General features: G+C 49.1%; 1 protein-coding gene across 3 annotated transcripts in view; it reads right to left on the reverse strand.

Annotated features, from left to right (window-relative positions):
* The window catches only part of GRIK4 (glutamate ionotropic receptor kainate type subunit 4), a 123677-nt gene that overhangs the window by 87053 nt on the left and 18974 nt on the right, over positions 1 to 17650 (reverse strand). For 2 of the 3 annotated variants that reach the window (XM_042882438.1, XM_042882439.1), the window contains exon 2: positions 1253 to 1384. In XM_042882438.1, the coding sequence (XP_042738372.1) occupies positions 1253 to 1334 (82 nt within the window). In that variant the 5' untranslated portion in view covers positions 1335 to 1384. Of the gene's footprint in view, positions 1 to 1252; positions 1385 to 2250; positions 2270 to 17650 lie in introns of those variants that run through there. The other variant, XM_042882440.1, reaches the window with a different exon arrangement.

Here is a 17650-nt window from a genome sequence, read left to right on the forward strand (position 1 = left end):
CACAAATTGGCAATCTGAACTGTGCTGGAGAATAACTGATATTAAGGATGCGACTTAAGACCCACTGGAGCATTAAGAATTCCTTTAGCCAGTGGTGGAAACCAGCACAGAAGGCAAAAGCAGCCATGGCAGGCAGATTCCCATCTGGCAGGCAGATCCCCCTCTCCTGTCCCAGCTCTTGAAAACTCCTCCTCATTCCCCTGCAGTGCAGGAGGGCAGCCATGCCAGCTCCTCACCATCTGCAGCCCTAGTGCCATGAAGGAGTTTTCCCCTTCAATATCCCAGCCATCCTCGTTCTTCAATATCCTCATAACATCCTGTCCATCCCCATCCTTCAATACCCTCATAACAATCCATCCATCCCCATCCTTTGAATCATAACATCCCATCCATCCCCATCCTTCAATATCCATCTGTCCTCATCCTTTGATTCCCTCATAATGCACTTCTCATCCTCACCCTAGGTCCAGGAGGAGGAGGACCTTCCACCAACATGAGATGTAACCTCAATGCTCCCCAAGCACCATGAAGGGGATGCCTAACAGCCCAGCTGCATTTCTGAGCCATTCTGAGCTCTGCAAGCAAAGGGGAGAAGTAATTTTACTTCATGCATCACCTGTGAAAGCTGCAAATGCAGACAGGAAGAGATTAGCTTATCTGCAACAAATAGTTAAAAGAACAGCTGATAGCTCCAGAGAACTGCCAGGAGAGGCAGATTCTTCCCAACAGCAAGTTTCATTATGAGGTTTCTGGATGCATTTCTTTTCCCTAATCCACGCAGGCAGAAGCAGAGATGACAGTGCCTCTTCCTAAGCACTTTTTAATAAAGCCCAGAGGAGAAGCAATGCCTGGGACTCAGTTACAAATGGAGCAGCTTTGAGTTATTAATGTTCTTGTGGGACGCTCAGTTCGGGCTCAAACACTCCTCTCTCATCAACGTGGGGACAAATACATTTGCAACCAAAATCACTTCTTTCTCTGCAAAGAGCTCAGGGGGCTGACATGAGGCGGAGGGAGCTCCATCTCTCAGCGCCTCCTCCAGGAGCAGTGCTCACTTCCCATTTACACAGAAAGAAGTTCCCATCAGGAAACATTAGCGCCGTCGGCATCAAGGCAAATGTGTACAGTCGCCAAAAAAAAGTAAAAAAGAACCAAACAAAAAAAACAAGACATTTCATTCGCAACACGACAAGAACACAAGCACAAGGCTGCAGCTCCGGCCCCACAGCGGGAACCCAAGGATGGCACTCACCGATGCGCAGGGCGTGTGGGCTGGCAGCCGTCCTCATCAGCCACAGCAGAAGGAGCACCAGAGGTGCCCATACACGGGGCATCTTCCATAAATCCTCATGGAGCCCAACGGTGGTTTGGGCATGACATCACTCTGTGGGGAGAGCACAGCACCGTGAGCACCGCGCAGCGACGATGGGGGCGTTGGAGCCGCGACGAGGATCCATTGAACAGAGGGGAGGAGGGAGCAATTGACGGACCATGAATTGTTTGGGAATTGGAGTCAAACTGGGCCACCAGCTTCTAGCAAAATATGGGAGAGAAACCCAAGGAAAAGTTCAAATATTTCATCTTGGCAATGGTAGCAGTTCCACAAAAACAAATGGAAATCAATATTGAGCCACATCTTATTTCATTCCTTGTATATATATATATTTTTTTCCCCTTTTAAATTTAAAACAACCTGCAACTTACTGGGTTTGGGATAGGACCAAACACTCATAGCAAAACACAAATGAAGGGATGGCAGTCAGAGACTGACCAGGACAGGAGCTCCTCTCGCTGCTTCAGCCCCATCTCCTTCCCAACAAGAGGAGACCCTGAGGGTCCATTCTCCCCTCCTCCTGCCAGGCAGTCCCATGCCCAGCACAGAGCTCTGACATTCAAAATCCCAACACAGACAGAACGCAGAGGGGCTCATGAAGAACCCACAAAGCCCTCCCAGGTGCAGGTAACAGCACACTGTTCCACACAGATCCCCGCCGCGCAGTTCAACACGTCGTTAACAAACACCATTTCCACTAGTTAGATCAAGATTTTGCTTTATGAAAGAAATTCTTGTCCCTCGTCTTGATGAAATTATCTCTGCAGGCAGTAATGTCCTTAAATGCTGACACTGAGCGTTTCCTGTTGCCTTCTCTCTCCTCCAGTTTTCTGGCAAGCACTCCTGCGCTCTTCCATTCATCAAATATGGGCCCATGAGGATGATACAAGGCAGGGGCTGAGCCCACATTCACTCACCCTCCTGCACCATTTTGCTATAGGAAATCCAAGCTCCTGTGCTCTCACATTTAAGAAAATCAGGTGATGGCTCAGGTGTTAGCCAGGCATCCCAAGTGTGCTCTGGTTTCCTGCTCAGCACATGTTAAAGCAGCAGGAGCTGCTCAATCCCACCTGGAAGTCATTACCCCACCCCTGCAAAGGGCAATGGCAATTTTCTCTTTTCAGTGGGAGTCACAGAGTAATGCTTACCAGGGAAAAGCCCAAAAAGGTGAAGCGTGTGGTAAATTGGTTGCTCAGAAGCGTTGGCAGCAACAGCAGCAGACTGTGGAGCAACATATCATTTGAGCATTTCGAAGCAGTTATTGCAGAACTTTCCAAGCTATTGACAAAGCAGCAGGAGCAAGTTGGATTTACCCATCTGCAAATACTCCACTGGAGCTGTGCGGGGCACAAAGCTCCCAAAGCCCCAAGGTGCTGAGCTGCCCCAAAACACACGAGCAAGTATCATAGCTGCAACTGCAGGGCAGCAGCCTCGTGGGCTGCAGCAGGGAAAAGTAGAGGGAAAACAGCACAGTGGGCACCCGCGTGCTGATCCTAATGCAGCACAGACCCAGGACAGAGAGCTGCTCCTGTCTGCAGCCTGGCGTGGTGAAGAGGTGAAGCACACGGTTTGCAGGCACGCAGCTGCCTTTGCATCACCAGCATGGAGTTAATAGCAAAGGCAAATAACAAACACAGGGCACCCGCTGTGCCCCGCTCCGTGAGCGGCGGGGCTGTAATTACCTGGAACATGGAGCACAGAGGGGGGCTGCCTTCACCTCAGCATTACCCACTGCTCAGAACAACTTGGCAGCGCTTGGTTTTGTGAGCGCTAACCCGAGGGACAGCTGTAGGCAATAGGAACACACCTTGGGTTCAGCAAACAGCAGCGCTGCACAGCCTCCCACCGCCCTACAAGGGACCATCTGGTGATGGAGGTGCTCCAGCACTGTGCCTGGGACGAAGAGTAGAAACACAAGGATGAGAAAGAGGGCAGGGAGCAGATGCTTCTCCCTTAGCACAGTGTCAGGGCTTCCGTTCTCAAAGCACCGCAGTCCTCTGCGCTCTCCTCATTCCCTCACTGCTCTCGGGTTCCTCTCGTTCTCTAAATTTGGGGATGGAAGGATTATGACAACAAAGTGTTGAGAGCTGTGGGGACACAGCTTTGCAGTTCAGCTCTGGATCTTAGGACAGCTGCAGGCCACGGGCTGCCCAACGCGCTGGCCAAGCTCCACACAGCACCAGCCTGTCTTCTTTTCCCTTTAATTCTCTCTTCACATTTAGCCTTGAAAATTCAGAAGAAAATAAATCAAGCCTAGATAAACAGTTGTGGGCTCTCTCAGAAGATAAAAGTCTCCAAACACCAAGCAGAATTAAGGACAATATCCCTCTCAGAAGAAGCAATGCGTTCCTGAAGCTACTTATACATTTTTAACAACCGAGCAACAATACTCCTCTCCATCACTATTGCCACATCTTCCTGACACTTCCAGCTTTCCACAGAAAATTTCTTGGCACAGCGAAGAGCCAAAAAGGAGAATAAAATGCTATAATTGCAGAATAAATCCCTCCTGCGGCTGCTACAGCAATAGTGAACCGAACCACAGCTTCATCCCTCCGGAGCTGCCCTGCCAGGGGTGCTCCGGAGAAACAGCTGCACTGCTCAGCGCTGCCAATCCTGCTCTTTCCCTGCAAGCTTGGTGCTCATGCCACATCTGCCTCAGCAAGCACCTCACTTTCCAAACCTACAGTCCCAATGTGAACTCCTTTTGCTTTTACACAAGCAGACTTTCACCCAAAACGCTACTTTGGAGGTGGCTTTGGCGTTGACGGATCTCTCTCTGCATCCCTCGATGGATGGTGAGAAAATGCAGCTCGAGAAAAGCTGGAGCCGTCCTCGCAGCTGAGACAACACATTTAACAGCTGCAGAGCAGCGAGGAATGCTGAAAAACTGTCGAGAAATATCAACAAATGGCTTCACAGAGCCTCCCCCATTCTTTCAGCAGGCAAAGAGAGCTGCTGCCTTTTGCAAAGCTTTTTCTGTGGAGAGGCTCAAATGTAAACGGAGCTGACGAGAGGGAAAAAGGCCGAAAAGCATTGCAACAGGCGACTGTGGGCCAGAGGTTGTGCTGTGAGACCCTTGGGGGGAAGGGAACCACACATCTCCCCCAGGGATGCTGAAATGAGTGCTGAATTAAACTGAAAGCTTGCCCCATGCAAAGCCACGAGCAATATGCTTTCCGCTGCAAAATGTGTAATTAACACAGGTAAATCACTACCATCAGGTATTGTTGCAGTCAAAACCTCTGCGCTGCCCATTTCCTCCCCTTCATCCTCCCCAGCACCAGCACATGCCGACCAACTCCTGTCCTCATTGCTTCAGGGTAAAAACGATGTGTCTCCATCCCAATTCCTCATCCAGACAGGGAATTAAGTCAGATGTTTTGCAGTGCGACCACCTCCAGCCTTAGAAGCACGGGAAGGATCCAGCCTCAGGGCAGGGTTGGGGCTGGCATCACCTCACATCACACTGAGGTGGAAAGAAAACAGGAAAAAAGATAAGAAAGAGAATGCTAGTGGGATTCTGTCCCTCCCCTGTGCCCACCATATCAGCAAACAGCAGCAATTAAAAGCCCTGCACACATCTGCTCTGCCCACTGCAGGCACTCCTAATGGGCCCTGGGCTTCTATCATGCAGGAACCATCATGACAAAGGGAAAGGGGACAGCTGTGGGTAGAAAAACTGCAGGTTTCCTCCCAGCAAGGCCAGCAGCTGCCATCAGTGGGGCTGCCCACACCTAGCTCCTGGCATGAGAGAGTCAGCAGGGTTGGCAAGACCAATAGGATCAATAAGCCCCAACACCAACCTATGTCTGCAACCATGGCACAGATGCTGTCCCTCTGTGGCTCCTGGATGGAAGGAGGTGTCCTCAGGCAGCTCCCGAGATGCAACTCCCCACGTAGCTTCTGCTCAGAAAACCATCTCTCCATTCTCCTTCAAACCACCAGTAATTCCATTTCTGTCACTCTCCTGTGCTGTGGTTCTGTTCTGCTGAGCATGTGCACTCCTGGGAACCTGCTCCCAGTGGTGTGTTTGCAGCCATTGAACCTTCGACAAGGAATGGTCTTGAAAACCACCAACTTTCCCTTTGAAGACGTTTGGTGTTCTCCTGACCCACGGGGGGTATTTCCCCACAGGATGCCCTTCCATCAAAATGCTGTGATGGAAACACTTTGGCTCTCTAAAGAGCAGAATCTCACTGTGCTGAGCCCCACTCCAAAGCCCATAGTGCAGAAGAATCACTCCCAGCAGATCCCCATACACACAAGGGAAGCCCTAAAACATGAACCAAGGGAAGAAAAAGCCCCTAAAAGCGTCAGCCCAATCTCAGGGTTGCACGGAAGAGGCAGCTCTGTTTCATGCACATCCTTGGCAGATTCAGTATGAGAAAGCAGGGAAAACGAAGAAGTTTCCACCACCTCAACCTGTGCAAAGCACTTTATGGCCTCTGCTCCTCTTACAGCCACCAAACCTAAAGGGAAATAAATAGGTTCATGTGCCATCCACGATCCAGAGAACAGTGTGAGCCATTCCAGCCCCAAAAGCCCCAATCAGAGGCTGGAAGGGGACGTGTGGGACAGGCTGAGATTGCGAGGTGTGTTGGTTGGTGTGTACACTACAATGCAGCGTGGATTTGGGGTGTGTGTGGGGACAACACAGCATATGGCTCTGAGGGAGGTGGGAACAGGGATGGCTGAGCTGAGAAGGAGCACACACAAACAGTGGGGTGGGATGGGAGCAGAGGGGGAAAGCCCGCACAGAGCACAGAACTGCACAGGCGTGCAGAGAAAACATCCCAGAGCAGCGAGTTGCCCACATACCCTGCTGCTTTGCTTCCATCACTGCCATAACACTCTCAAATCCCACACAGCTTTAGGCTTCACGTATGGTTCTGCCTCAGTTACGAGCCACCTTTCTCCTGTTTGCAGAGGGCCAACAGCCCCGCTCCTCAGTGCAGAACTCGCTCAGACTGAGCCACCTCTGCAGGAGACTGAAGCTCTCCATGGGCAACTGCCCCACAGATCCACGTGCAGCCTCCCTGCTCACACCCCACAGACCCAAGTGTGGCCGCTCTGTCTTAGAGGTGGCCGCATTTGCATCTATGGGCCACACGTGGATCTGCAGGACAGACGGGTTGACAGTTGGACTTGATGATCTTAGAGGTGTTCTCCACCCTCAATGATGCTGTGGCTCCAATTGCAAAAATTCCCTTTGTGTCTGCATTGTGTTATGAGCAGAGGAACGACACGCACCTGTGGGTTTTGTCCTCAGGCTCAATGGGCAGCGAGCACAGACCAAGACCACATCAGTTCAACAAAGCATCATGCAGTTCCCAAGCTCCTGAGGTGCCAGAGGGGAGATGAGCCTTCTGGCTGCAAAATCCCACAGATCCAAACCCACCGCAGCCTTCCACCAATGCCCAACCACTCTTCCTTAAGCTGACAGCAGCTTTTCAGCCCGAGAATGGCTCAAAGCACTTATAAAGAGAGATTTTTATGAGCACTCCCCAATCCTTCCCAGCTCCTTTTCTTCGACGCGTTGAAATAATTAAAGTCTTCCATCAAATTATGCTGAAGATCTCTATGAAAAGCCTTTAATTTCCATTCGCTTAATGTAACTCCATCCGCCAGATGAACTCTGTGGGGGGCTTTTTTGTTTGGAATTTTTCTTTTTTCATCTCTTCCCTTTTGTTTTTTTTTTTTTTTTTTTTCTTCATGCTGGGAAATGTTAATTTGATTTCCCCCTGGCTGGAATTCAGGGCCATGCAGGGTGCTGTCAGCCCCACACGCTATGGGGTGATCTCCAGCTCCCTTGAACTTCAGTGGGTGCGTTTAATCAGTTCCTGGGGGATGCAATGAGTCTCTGTACAGGGCTGCAATGGGAGCAAAGCTCCAAGTTCACAAGGAACATGAATGCCAGCACTGCCCTGACCCTACAGGAGGAGATACCACGGTGCTGCGCAGCAGAAAAGGGAAGGGTTCAAGTTTTATCTAAACAGGGGAGATTGCCAAGCTGACCTTGTGCTCATGGACTGCAGGGATTTCCAGCTGATAGAAACAGATCTTTACACCATAGAGATCTTTTCAGCTGATAAAGTCCTTAATGAAGAGGGGGCTCCCCAACAGAGAGCCACTGTCTATCTCCAGCAGCTGGGCAAACCACCACACAGTGCTCATAAGAGCTGCAGTGATCACACCTGGACCAGTCCATAGAAATGCCAACATGAAGGACAAAGGAACCGAGCCTGCAAGCAAACCAAACCACATCTCCATTCCCCTGTTGTTATTCCCACAGGAGTTTCACTGCTTGGAAGCCCTTTTGTCTCTACACAAAAAAAAGTCTCCTCAGACCATCGCCGGTCTGCTCATCATCACGGATGCTGCACGTCAGCATCTCAGGAGGGTGAGTTCACCACTGCTGAATGCCTACACCTGGTGGATTTTCTCAGTGTTGGGGACATCCTACAGGTGCTGGTGCAGCTCTATGCATTGGGTACCTGGACCAGCACACACACCAAGCAGCCCCATAGGAATGTTGCTATATCCAGGGTTCAACTGGAACAGCAATGCTGTCATTCAAACCAGAGCAGCTGAAGCTCAGATTGGACCGAGGAAGGCAAGAGGCTGCTCAGTGATCTGGCAGAGGGACAAAGGCATGTTGGAGGAGCAGCAAAGCAGATAGAATTCAGCCCTTACACGTGGTGTGACCACACTAATGTGAGGATTATGTCCCTGTCAGCTGATAAGCACAGGGATGGCTCTGTGCCTGCAGCCCCTTCCTCATGGAGCTCAGGGCCAGACATCACTCAGGAACGTGATGCTATGGAGAGCACGGGGCCATGTCCTCATGCAGCCACAAGGTCTGCTTGTTTCCAGGGGCTGAGTGAACTGCAGGAGCTCTCAAGTCCAAGAAAAAAAAAAACAAACAAAAAACTAGCAAATTTATGGCACCTCTGCTGATGCTTTGTGAGCAATTTACAGGAGTAAAAGCACAGGCACGTGGTGCTCAGAGCAGATGCTCAGCAGAAGGGTGAGACTGTTTATAATCTCCTGCTTGATTTCGTCGCTGTAAGAACAGAGCAGATGCTAGGAGACGGGGTTAGGAACACTCTGTGGGGTCTCATGGCTAGCAAGTACACATGGGTGAGAGGTGTGAGTTTCTGATCTGGGCTGGACTGAGAAATCAAACTCCCAGCAAAACCCCAGGGCTGGGAAAGGCAATGACTCCAGCAAGGCAAAGCACAACACCAGGGGTTTCATCAACATGACCGCTGCTTGGATCAACTGTTTTCTCTCTTAACACATTAATTTCACCACCTGGACTCAGTGAGAATAACACTGCAGATCTCTCCAGTGAAGAGCTTTGAGGTCTCATGATGAAGAGCGCTCTGCAGGACTCATCCATCATCATTAGCTCCAGTCAGGAACAACCCAGAGGCTGGAAAACTCGAGCAACGCTTTTCCAGCTGCATTTGGAACACATTCCCTTCCTCAAATCACACTAAACCTGTGCCCTGAGCTTAACATTTAATACAGCGAGGAAATAACACGTTTTCACCACATTTCACCGCAGCTCAGCCGTTCCCATTTCCCTCCACGACTGAAGACGTGAAATTCCAAATTGGTAAAAGTTCACTGCAAAACACAGCCCAAATGGATGATGCAAGGCTCCATGAGATGCTCTCATCAGACAGAGATTTCCCAGTTCAAGCAGTGTTCACAGCTCATCACTAATGACTGAGGACATGCAGTGCAGTACTGGTACCACTCTGCCCCCAGTCACCACTATGGACAGCACAGGGTTGGAGGTAATTAATGGCACGTTAACTAACCTGTTGGTCATCTGCTGCATCCACAACTCATTTCTGCCCTGTGCAAACAGAGTGGATTTGCTGGAGTTAAGAGAGGAGGCTGAGCAGCCCTCTCTGAACGCTCACATCCCAATAAACCTGACATCAAGCTGTGCTCACTGGATGGCACAGCAACATCCCAATTTTCTTCTTCCCACCGAAACGAGCCAAACCAAACACTGCAGACACAATGTCACCGAATGCAGCTGGCAAGCTTCTTTCAGGCTTTGCCCTCTCTGCGTCAGGACTCTGCGGGAGCCCAGCAGACCTAAGAATTAGGATGGCATTTTCAGAGCATTCAGACGTGATTTGGGTTCAGCAGCAACCAATGCAGGGTTGAGAAGTACACAGAGGACAGAGCCTCACCCACGTCCTCTAGATGTCCCAGCAAAATATGGCCCAGATCTCTACATGCTCAAGGAGGGAAGAGGCCCAAGTTTCATGGCTTCCTTCCCATTTTAGGCTCTGCATGGGGCTGCGAGACACAAAATCAGAGCTTAGTAGTCTGCAGGGGAATCCACTTCCCAGGAAACGAGACACTAAAAATAACAGATGCTTCCCCAAGGGCTCCTAGCTCAGTTTGGTAGACCCAAGGGGCAGACGTTCTTAGACTCACAGCCAGGGAAATTTTGGTAATGCCTCCAAAATTGCCTTGCAGTTTTTTCAGGGTTCACCCATCAGCCATGTCTGACACAGCAATGGAGATGAAGACTGTGTGGGTGGGTACACACTGGTGCCTGCTAGTGAGGCTGTAAAAGATAACACACACAGCAGCGTGGTAGTTTGGTCTACTGAATTGAGACTCCAGGAATCCACTTTTAGCTCTTCAACTGCCCTGTTCCCTATCTTTAAATAACTCACTACCTCTTCTTCCCACCATTCCCCAACTATAAAATGGGTCTTCTTGCCTTGGGACTGCATGGATCTATCCAAATGAGCTACAGCAACACTTCCTCTGTCACACCATATGCTTACCTTGAAGTCCCGACATCGATTCAAAGGTGGATCGCAGTGACTCTGCATGGAGGGAAGATGCCTTCAGCTCTTTCTCAGAGTGCACAGAAACATATGCACATGCTGACAAGGTCGCACTCCCTTCCTAAGGAGGTTTGGGAGTTAAGACGAGAAACACCAAAGAAAAATGAAATCTCGTTATAGAAAAACCCAACAAGCTTCCTATACATACACACACAGAGCTTGCAGCACTCAGGTGGAAAACTCATCCATTTGGGGAACATATGCCCACAGAAGCTTGATTCGATAAGATGCGAGGCACCTGGCCCTGCTCCAGCACAACCTCCAGACATGTGCTCACACCACAGCTCACTTCAGTGCCTGGCTTTGGGGCTCAGACAACGCTCAAATAGGAAGGAGGAAGGCACCCAAGCATTTGGCTGAGTGGGAATCACAGGGTTTGACACCAAACCCCAACAGGGGATCTACTTCAGGCTTTGTGGCACACAGACAGAAGGCTTGAGAGCAGTCTGAAACTGCTGTCAGAGAGTTATTGGTCTCCAGAGACTGAAGTCAGATGCTATCATCTTCTCCGTCCACCTCCATCTCTGTTACCATTTTATTGTGAACATTTGTGATTTAATTTCTGCCTCCCCCAAGCTCTTTTCTTTTCCAGCCCCACTAAAATCTGGATGGCTTTAAAATCCTTGCGTGCCTTGATGAGAGAAGGGCGGAAACAGCTCCTTTGGGTGCAATGGATTACATTCTCCTGCAGTGTGCCTACAAAGTCAAAACCAGATTCTTCCTTTTTACAAGAACACATTCAAAGCCCGTTGATTCAAGCCTTCTTCATTACCTTCAGAGTCTCTGAGACTGAACTTTTTGGATCAAGGCTTCTAATACAACATTCAGGTGTGTGCCTGTACCTGCTCAGCCAGCCAGCCCAGCGCTGCTCCCCGCATACCAAGCCTGACTTCTTGAGAAAAACACATCCCAGAAAAACTCTCTCCCTCCCAGATTCGCAACCTTTGCTCCCCTCATCACCACTGAACTCAGCATTTCACCAATGTGCACAGGGGTGATTCCTCCCAGCAGGCTGGGAGCATTATGGAGGTTGGAATCCCTCCCTAGGAGCAGTTACAGACCATTACTAAGCTGAACCTGGGGACTCATCACCAAGGTTATTGCTCTGGAAGCAGCTCTTGCTGCCTGCTATAGAAGCTGAAGATGAGGACTTAAGCTTATGATTGCGACAGTATGGAGGTATGGAAACTTCCACGCGCCGAGAACTATAAGAGCTCGGTTATGGCTCCTGCCTGACCATTCCAGTCCACTTCAGTTGCTGAGGCAGTCATCAGATCATCCCACCTGATCCCATCAAGATCGTTGAGCAAAGCCATCCACTAGAACGTGTCATCACACAGGCTTTGCAGAGCTGGCAAGCAGGCCAGCACAGTACAGACACCCCTACAGCAGAGAAGGACGGACACCCACTGTGCCAAAGCCTATAAGAGAGTAAATTTCCAACCACAAGTGGGTGGAGGTACAGGACTGTACTTCTCCCTCCTCAAAAAGGGTTTCCTTGTAAGAAATAACCATTAACCTCCAAGATGGTACCCACACCATGGCAGCTACCAGATTTTCCTCCATCATCTTCTTCCAGTCTATCGTAACCCAGCTCCAGCCAGTTACCCATCAGCCACACTCCCAGAAGCATCAAATTTTGCTCAAGCCAACCAAGCACGCCACTGTGAAAGCATAACTCTCCCTCTCACACGGCGTTTCCTGCTCCCTGACAGTCCCAACCCAAAACTGATAAGCAGAAAGACAGCCCCACGATCCAAAACCTCAATATCCGAGCACAAGAGCAGCGGTGAGCAGACAGATGGAAACTCATCAGCGAGCAGAAGGCAGCAGTGAGATCACCACGATGCCTGGGAGAAGCAGTACCCCAGATTTATGTCCAGGTTCGAGCGTCTGCTGGAGCAGAAGGTCAGAGGAACAGCCCTGCCTGCCAGGGAAGAGGAGCAGTAAATTCTGCTTCCTACCACAGCTGGCCTGGAAGTTACAGAAGGGCAAAACTGTTCTGTTACGCCATCCTGAAGGATGACATGGTTTTCCCAGAATGTTCTTGCTCCCATCGCTCTAAATTTCAGACCCCGTATGGGACTACTGAAATCCACAGCTGCATCTTCTGGGCTGTGTTACTATAAGAAGATAAATTGGACTCAAAGAAGAAAGTAATTTAAGACAAAACCAAGCCACGAGTCAGATCGATCACCAACACAAGCACAGGATACTGCTTCTAAGGTGGGGAGACACAGCCAAGCAGAGAAGGTTGAAATCAGGTGGCCCGCTTGCAGCTTAATGTGAGCCCACCAAAATTTGAGGGAGAAGGAGATAGTTTCATGCAAACACAACTGAGGGAAACAATAGAGTCAGGGGTTTGCCAAAGGAGAAAAAAACACAGTCAAGTTCTGAAGAAAAAATGGATTTTAATGTGTTCCAATTAATAAAGCACATTTCCACTCATCAATATTTAGAAAGTCTATAAATACCGAGCTTGCCAAGTCTTAATTACTACGGGTTGCTTCTTCCTCCCTCCCCTTCCGAAAAAGGCATCAGAAGTGCAGCTCTGTATCTCCACATTGGTGGGAATGGCAGTGCCCAGTGCTGTTAATAAGAGGCTGCCCACAGCCTGCAGGATCTCAGCCCTTCCTACGGGGACTTTCTACCCATTCTCATGCTCCAATTTTCATTCATCAAAAAATAATAATAATAAAACCCTTTCATCAAACATGCAGAGTGGATTGGTACACACATGCTTTCCCCCTCTTTTAATGATTCTGCCAAAGGAGAAAAATAACTCAGATGTGGCCAAGAACGAACATTTAAAAGTGTTTGTTGGTTTATAGCCATTCATTGCACTTAATTATAGATGTGTTATAACTTGCGTGGTCTTCCTTCCTTTTTTGAGCTGAGTTACAGCACCAGCCACAACCACACACTTCCACCTCCAACAACAGCGTTGCAGCAGATCTTGCTAAGCAGTCATTTCCCAGAGCTTCTTGCCACAAGCAACGCAACCAACACAGATGCTCGTCACCTTCTGCAGTCCTCAGGAAGCCCAGGAGACCTGAGCAAGAGGCAAACACCTGCTGATGGGCAGTGAGCCATCCCCATGCAGGGCTCACAGGGTGCCCTCAGGATACGACGTTTTTGACCCTGTAAGTTTAGGAGCAGATCAATGGATGCCAAGATTCCATGCGAATGCAGCTGGGTGCTCAACTAGATGCATATGTGATAACAAAGAACCTTCCCATCACAGATGGACCTCAATGGGATGGCATGCACTGGATGGCACAGGGCAAAGAGGAAAAAAAGCCTTCCCTGGGTTCTACCAGGTCAACTTCCATCAGCCCTCTCTCCAGTAACAGACCATTTCCCACCAATGCAGCAAGATGGCAGCTTCATGCTCAGCAACCCACCTCGTCATCCTCCATCTCTTCCTTCCTCACATCTCCCTTCTGTTTGTGCACTTTGCTTTAGCTCTCCAACCAAAAGGGGAAAAAAAAAAAAGGGGGGGGGGGGGGGATTAAGACATAAAAGTCTATTGATTGATTTAAAATTATGCTTTGAAACAAAACCCTCTGGATTGGAAAGCTTGTATTTCAATGAGAAAAAGGGACGGTGGAAGTCAGGAAACACACCGAGAAATAAACAGCCTCGTCTCAGAGCACATATTTCCTCTTCATTATGCCCCTGAGAAGGTGTTAATATACAGCCTACAATATATTAATCACCCCTCTAACTTCCAAATGCGAAATGCATCATTAACATTCATGTTGTTTTCAATTAGTTTGCTGTATGGGAAGGAGGGGAACAAAGACAGGTTCCTTCACTAAATTTTGTTCCATTTGCAAAGCGTGGGGGTCATAAAAAGCAGCCTGAGTGAAACTCCTGCACTCTCCCCATCCACATGGGTCTGACAGCACGATGCAGAGAGCCCTCTAATTGATGTGGTCATTAGGAAAAGCCGATGCCATGGATAACGTTTGCAGGCAAGTGGGTAATTTAGGAGTCTACATTCCATTTTCAGGAGTGATTCAAGCACTCTGGGACAGATTTTAAAAGGATATCAGCCACCAAAATAGGCAGATAAACACCTTGTGGGATTGTTAAGATCCCCTGAACTAATAAAGGTCCCGACTCCTATTGATACTTCCATTTAAAAAGAAGGGCACTGAAGCTATTTTGGTCCAAAGCCAAAGGCGTTCTCCGTATAGAAACAAGCTTTGGGGAAAACCTGCTTGTTTATCACCCTTGAGAGCTGTTTGGGCAAAAGCTGTGACATTTCACATCCAGCCAAACCCTTCAGACCGTCCTGGCCATTCTGTCAATTCATCCAACAGCAAAGCTGAAGCAGTCCAACAGAACTTACTGACAGAACACTTTAAGGCTGGATTCTCCTCCCGATCCCACTCCCAACTCACTTCCTCCCCAGAACAACCAGCCATGGGCTTCCTAAACTCATCCCAACTCCAACTACAGCACATCTTTCAGGAAAAGCATCCCACTGCAACGTCAAGTTGCCGCGCAAGGACAGCTGGCCACAAGCCTTAGGAGCAAAATTACAGCTTCTAACGACTCTCACTGTTCAAAAACAGCTGTCTGATTTCTAGGCAGGGCTTCTTGAGCTTTAGTTACATGCAAATAGTTCTAACTGCATTTTCTTAGACAAAGGCTTGGAGTCACTTTGCCAGCAGGATTTTGTGATGAGAAATCGGACACTGCGAGCCCAGGAAGATGCTTCACATCTGAGATTCTACCTTCAAAAGGAACACAGTTCAGCTCCTCTGTGCTGACTTTAAGGGGACGCCACAGAAGGGAGGCGGGATGGACTCAAATTGAGGTTTGCATATCCAAGTTCATCCCTCCCCAAAATATCATCCCTGGAGGTGTTTAGGAACTGGGGAGATTTGGTACTTATGGACATAGTGGGCATGGTGGGGGTGGGCTGGGCTTGGGGATCACAAAGGGCTTCCCCAACTGTAATGATTCCATGATGCCATCTCGCCCCCACACCAGCAGACAGCTCAACACCAGAGGTCCAAATGATGCACCCAAGTTGAAACAGCTGCAATGGGGTTGCCCTCATGTTCCAGTTACAAGGATGCAGCACTGGGTCTGCAATGCTCCCAGCTGCCGTCCCAACCTGCATGCAGAAGCAGGGTTCCTGGGTCCAGTGGCGGCCTGGTGTATCAGGATTCAGCTGCTTATCCCCCCATGGGAGAAGCAAGAATCAAAAAGCTCCCACACAGACGAAGGGAAAGACAAATACTGAGCCCTTTCTAATTAACAGGAGTTACATGCATCTTCCTTTAACTGTGGCAGCAAATTCCACTTAATCCTCCTCATTATGTCACGTGAGCCCTTCAACAAAACAGCCTTTTATTTACAAGAGACACTGCCAGCAAAAGCTGAGCCCAACACCCAGCCCCAAACCACAATCCCTGCTGCCCACGGTCCTCCCTGGATGGGCACAGCATCCCATGGGGATCAGCCAAGCCAAAAAACTACCTCCACTGCCGAGATCTGAAACCACCCAGAGGAACAGGTTGCTATGGTTGCCAAGATTTAATCCGAATTGATACAGGTAAAAAAAAAAAAAAAGAAAAAAGAAAGAAAAACGTAGTGATTAAAAATAAATAAATAGACAAATCTGGGCCTTGCGCCATGAAAAATGTGAAGTTGTCCTTGACTCCAGAAGCAAATGAGGCATGAAATGTTTCAAAATGTGATATTGAATATAAGGATGTATTTAATATTTTACAAGACTGGAAGTCTTGTAACAAAGGAGTCGGATAATAAATCAAGCTGAGAGGGGGCAGTTCTCCCCTCCTCTCCCCTCTCCTTACCTCTCCCTGGGCTCAGAGCTCAGTCTGAGTGGCTGAATCATTTCCTGGAGACAAGAAAGCCGAACATCGCTCACCAGAACACTGGAAGTGCTTCATTTGTCCATCAAGAGCAATACATTCTCATTAATCATCTATTCTGCTTGAAAGTCACTGTTAATTTCTGAAGACGTCTATTCTCCACAGCTATTCCTCCAGAAAGGGCATGAAGGCTTCAGGCGGAGCTCTACATAAAGGAGACCTCCGCAATCAATTTATTTAACCAATTGGCTTAATTGCTTACCTGGGTCACCGGTTATCAATTCACCCCTGGTTATCTGCAAAGGAACAGTTGTCCATTGACTCTCCCATCCTGATTTTACACCCACGACTTCTCCTCCTCCATTGGCTGCCAAATGTCAAAGCCGGAGAACGGCAGCTGCCACCCAACAGCCCTGGGGCTGGGGATCCATCCCGTGGGTTCAGCAGAAGGGGTCGTGCTCAAGAGATGGAGCACATGTGTCACTCAGCACTGCCCAGACACACACACACGTGCGCTTTTTATCGCTGCTTTAACATCAAAATGGAAAAGGAGCAGCGATTTACGGCCCTTACGTCAACAGCCCGACTCCCCCAGGGTCACCCCGAAGGAGCACACCTCCCAGACTCTATTTCTAACCCTCCTTCCTATGGCAACCAGCCACCCACAGCCCCCAAGAACCCACCCGCCACCTGCAGCCCCACCTGGCAGGGTCAGCTCCCTCCAGTATTTTGGTTCCACGAAAATAGCTCTCAATAGGCAGTCCCTCAGCATCCTCGCAGGCAGGCAGGATGCCACACAAGCTCCATTCTTAATAGAGAATTTACACACAATAGCCTTTCTGAAGCTTTTTTCACGGCCGGGCCATTCAGTCTAAGCTTATTTAGTTATCAGAGAATCCAACCACGAGAAAGAAATCCATGGGAAACCAGGCTTCATTACTTGCAGCGCTGATGATTCCACCTCGAAGACCGCGAGGGAAAAGAAAAACATCGGTGCTTGAAGTGATGGAGCTCCCAGCACACACCTTGAGATTTATTGCCCTGAGTAATTGAAACACCGCTTTGCTGAATTGCAAAGCAACACCTGCTCAAGGCTTAGGGAAGCTCAGTGGGGCTGGGAAAGCCTCGCTCCACCTCCAGACCAACAAAACCCCACGTGCAGCAGCATGGGGACAGCCTGCCCATCACCCCGCTGGGAATATAAAGCATCACTTCAGGCTGGAGAAAACTCCTTTGTTCCAGAGTCGGTATTTATACCCTTAATAAAAAGATGAAGTCACATTTCAAAACAAAATTACTCCGTAATGGGAAACAATCAAAGCATGTTATTTATAAATCGTGAACTCGGCGCATTTCCTCTCTTTGAGATTTCTAACTTTAACCTTTCTATTTTCTAAGCAATTTTTTCTTTGGGCTTAGAAATTCACTCTGAACTTCTGGCAAGGAGTCACCTCTGTTCACCAGAACATGGAGCAGCACTCAGAGCCCCACTGGGACCCCCCATCTCTCCCTCCCACCAGCAACGCCCACAATTTGACCATTCCATCCTCTCCCCTTCCTTCCTATCGCCACAAAAC

This window comes from Lagopus leucura, unplaced genomic scaffold, assembly GCF_019238085.1.
Source record: "Lagopus leucura isolate 7727_CA_CO unplaced genomic scaffold, USGS_WTPT01 Super-Scaffold_100034, whole genome shotgun sequence".
Classification (NCBI taxonomy): Eukaryota; Metazoa; Chordata; class Aves; order Galliformes; family Phasianidae; genus Lagopus; species Lagopus leucura.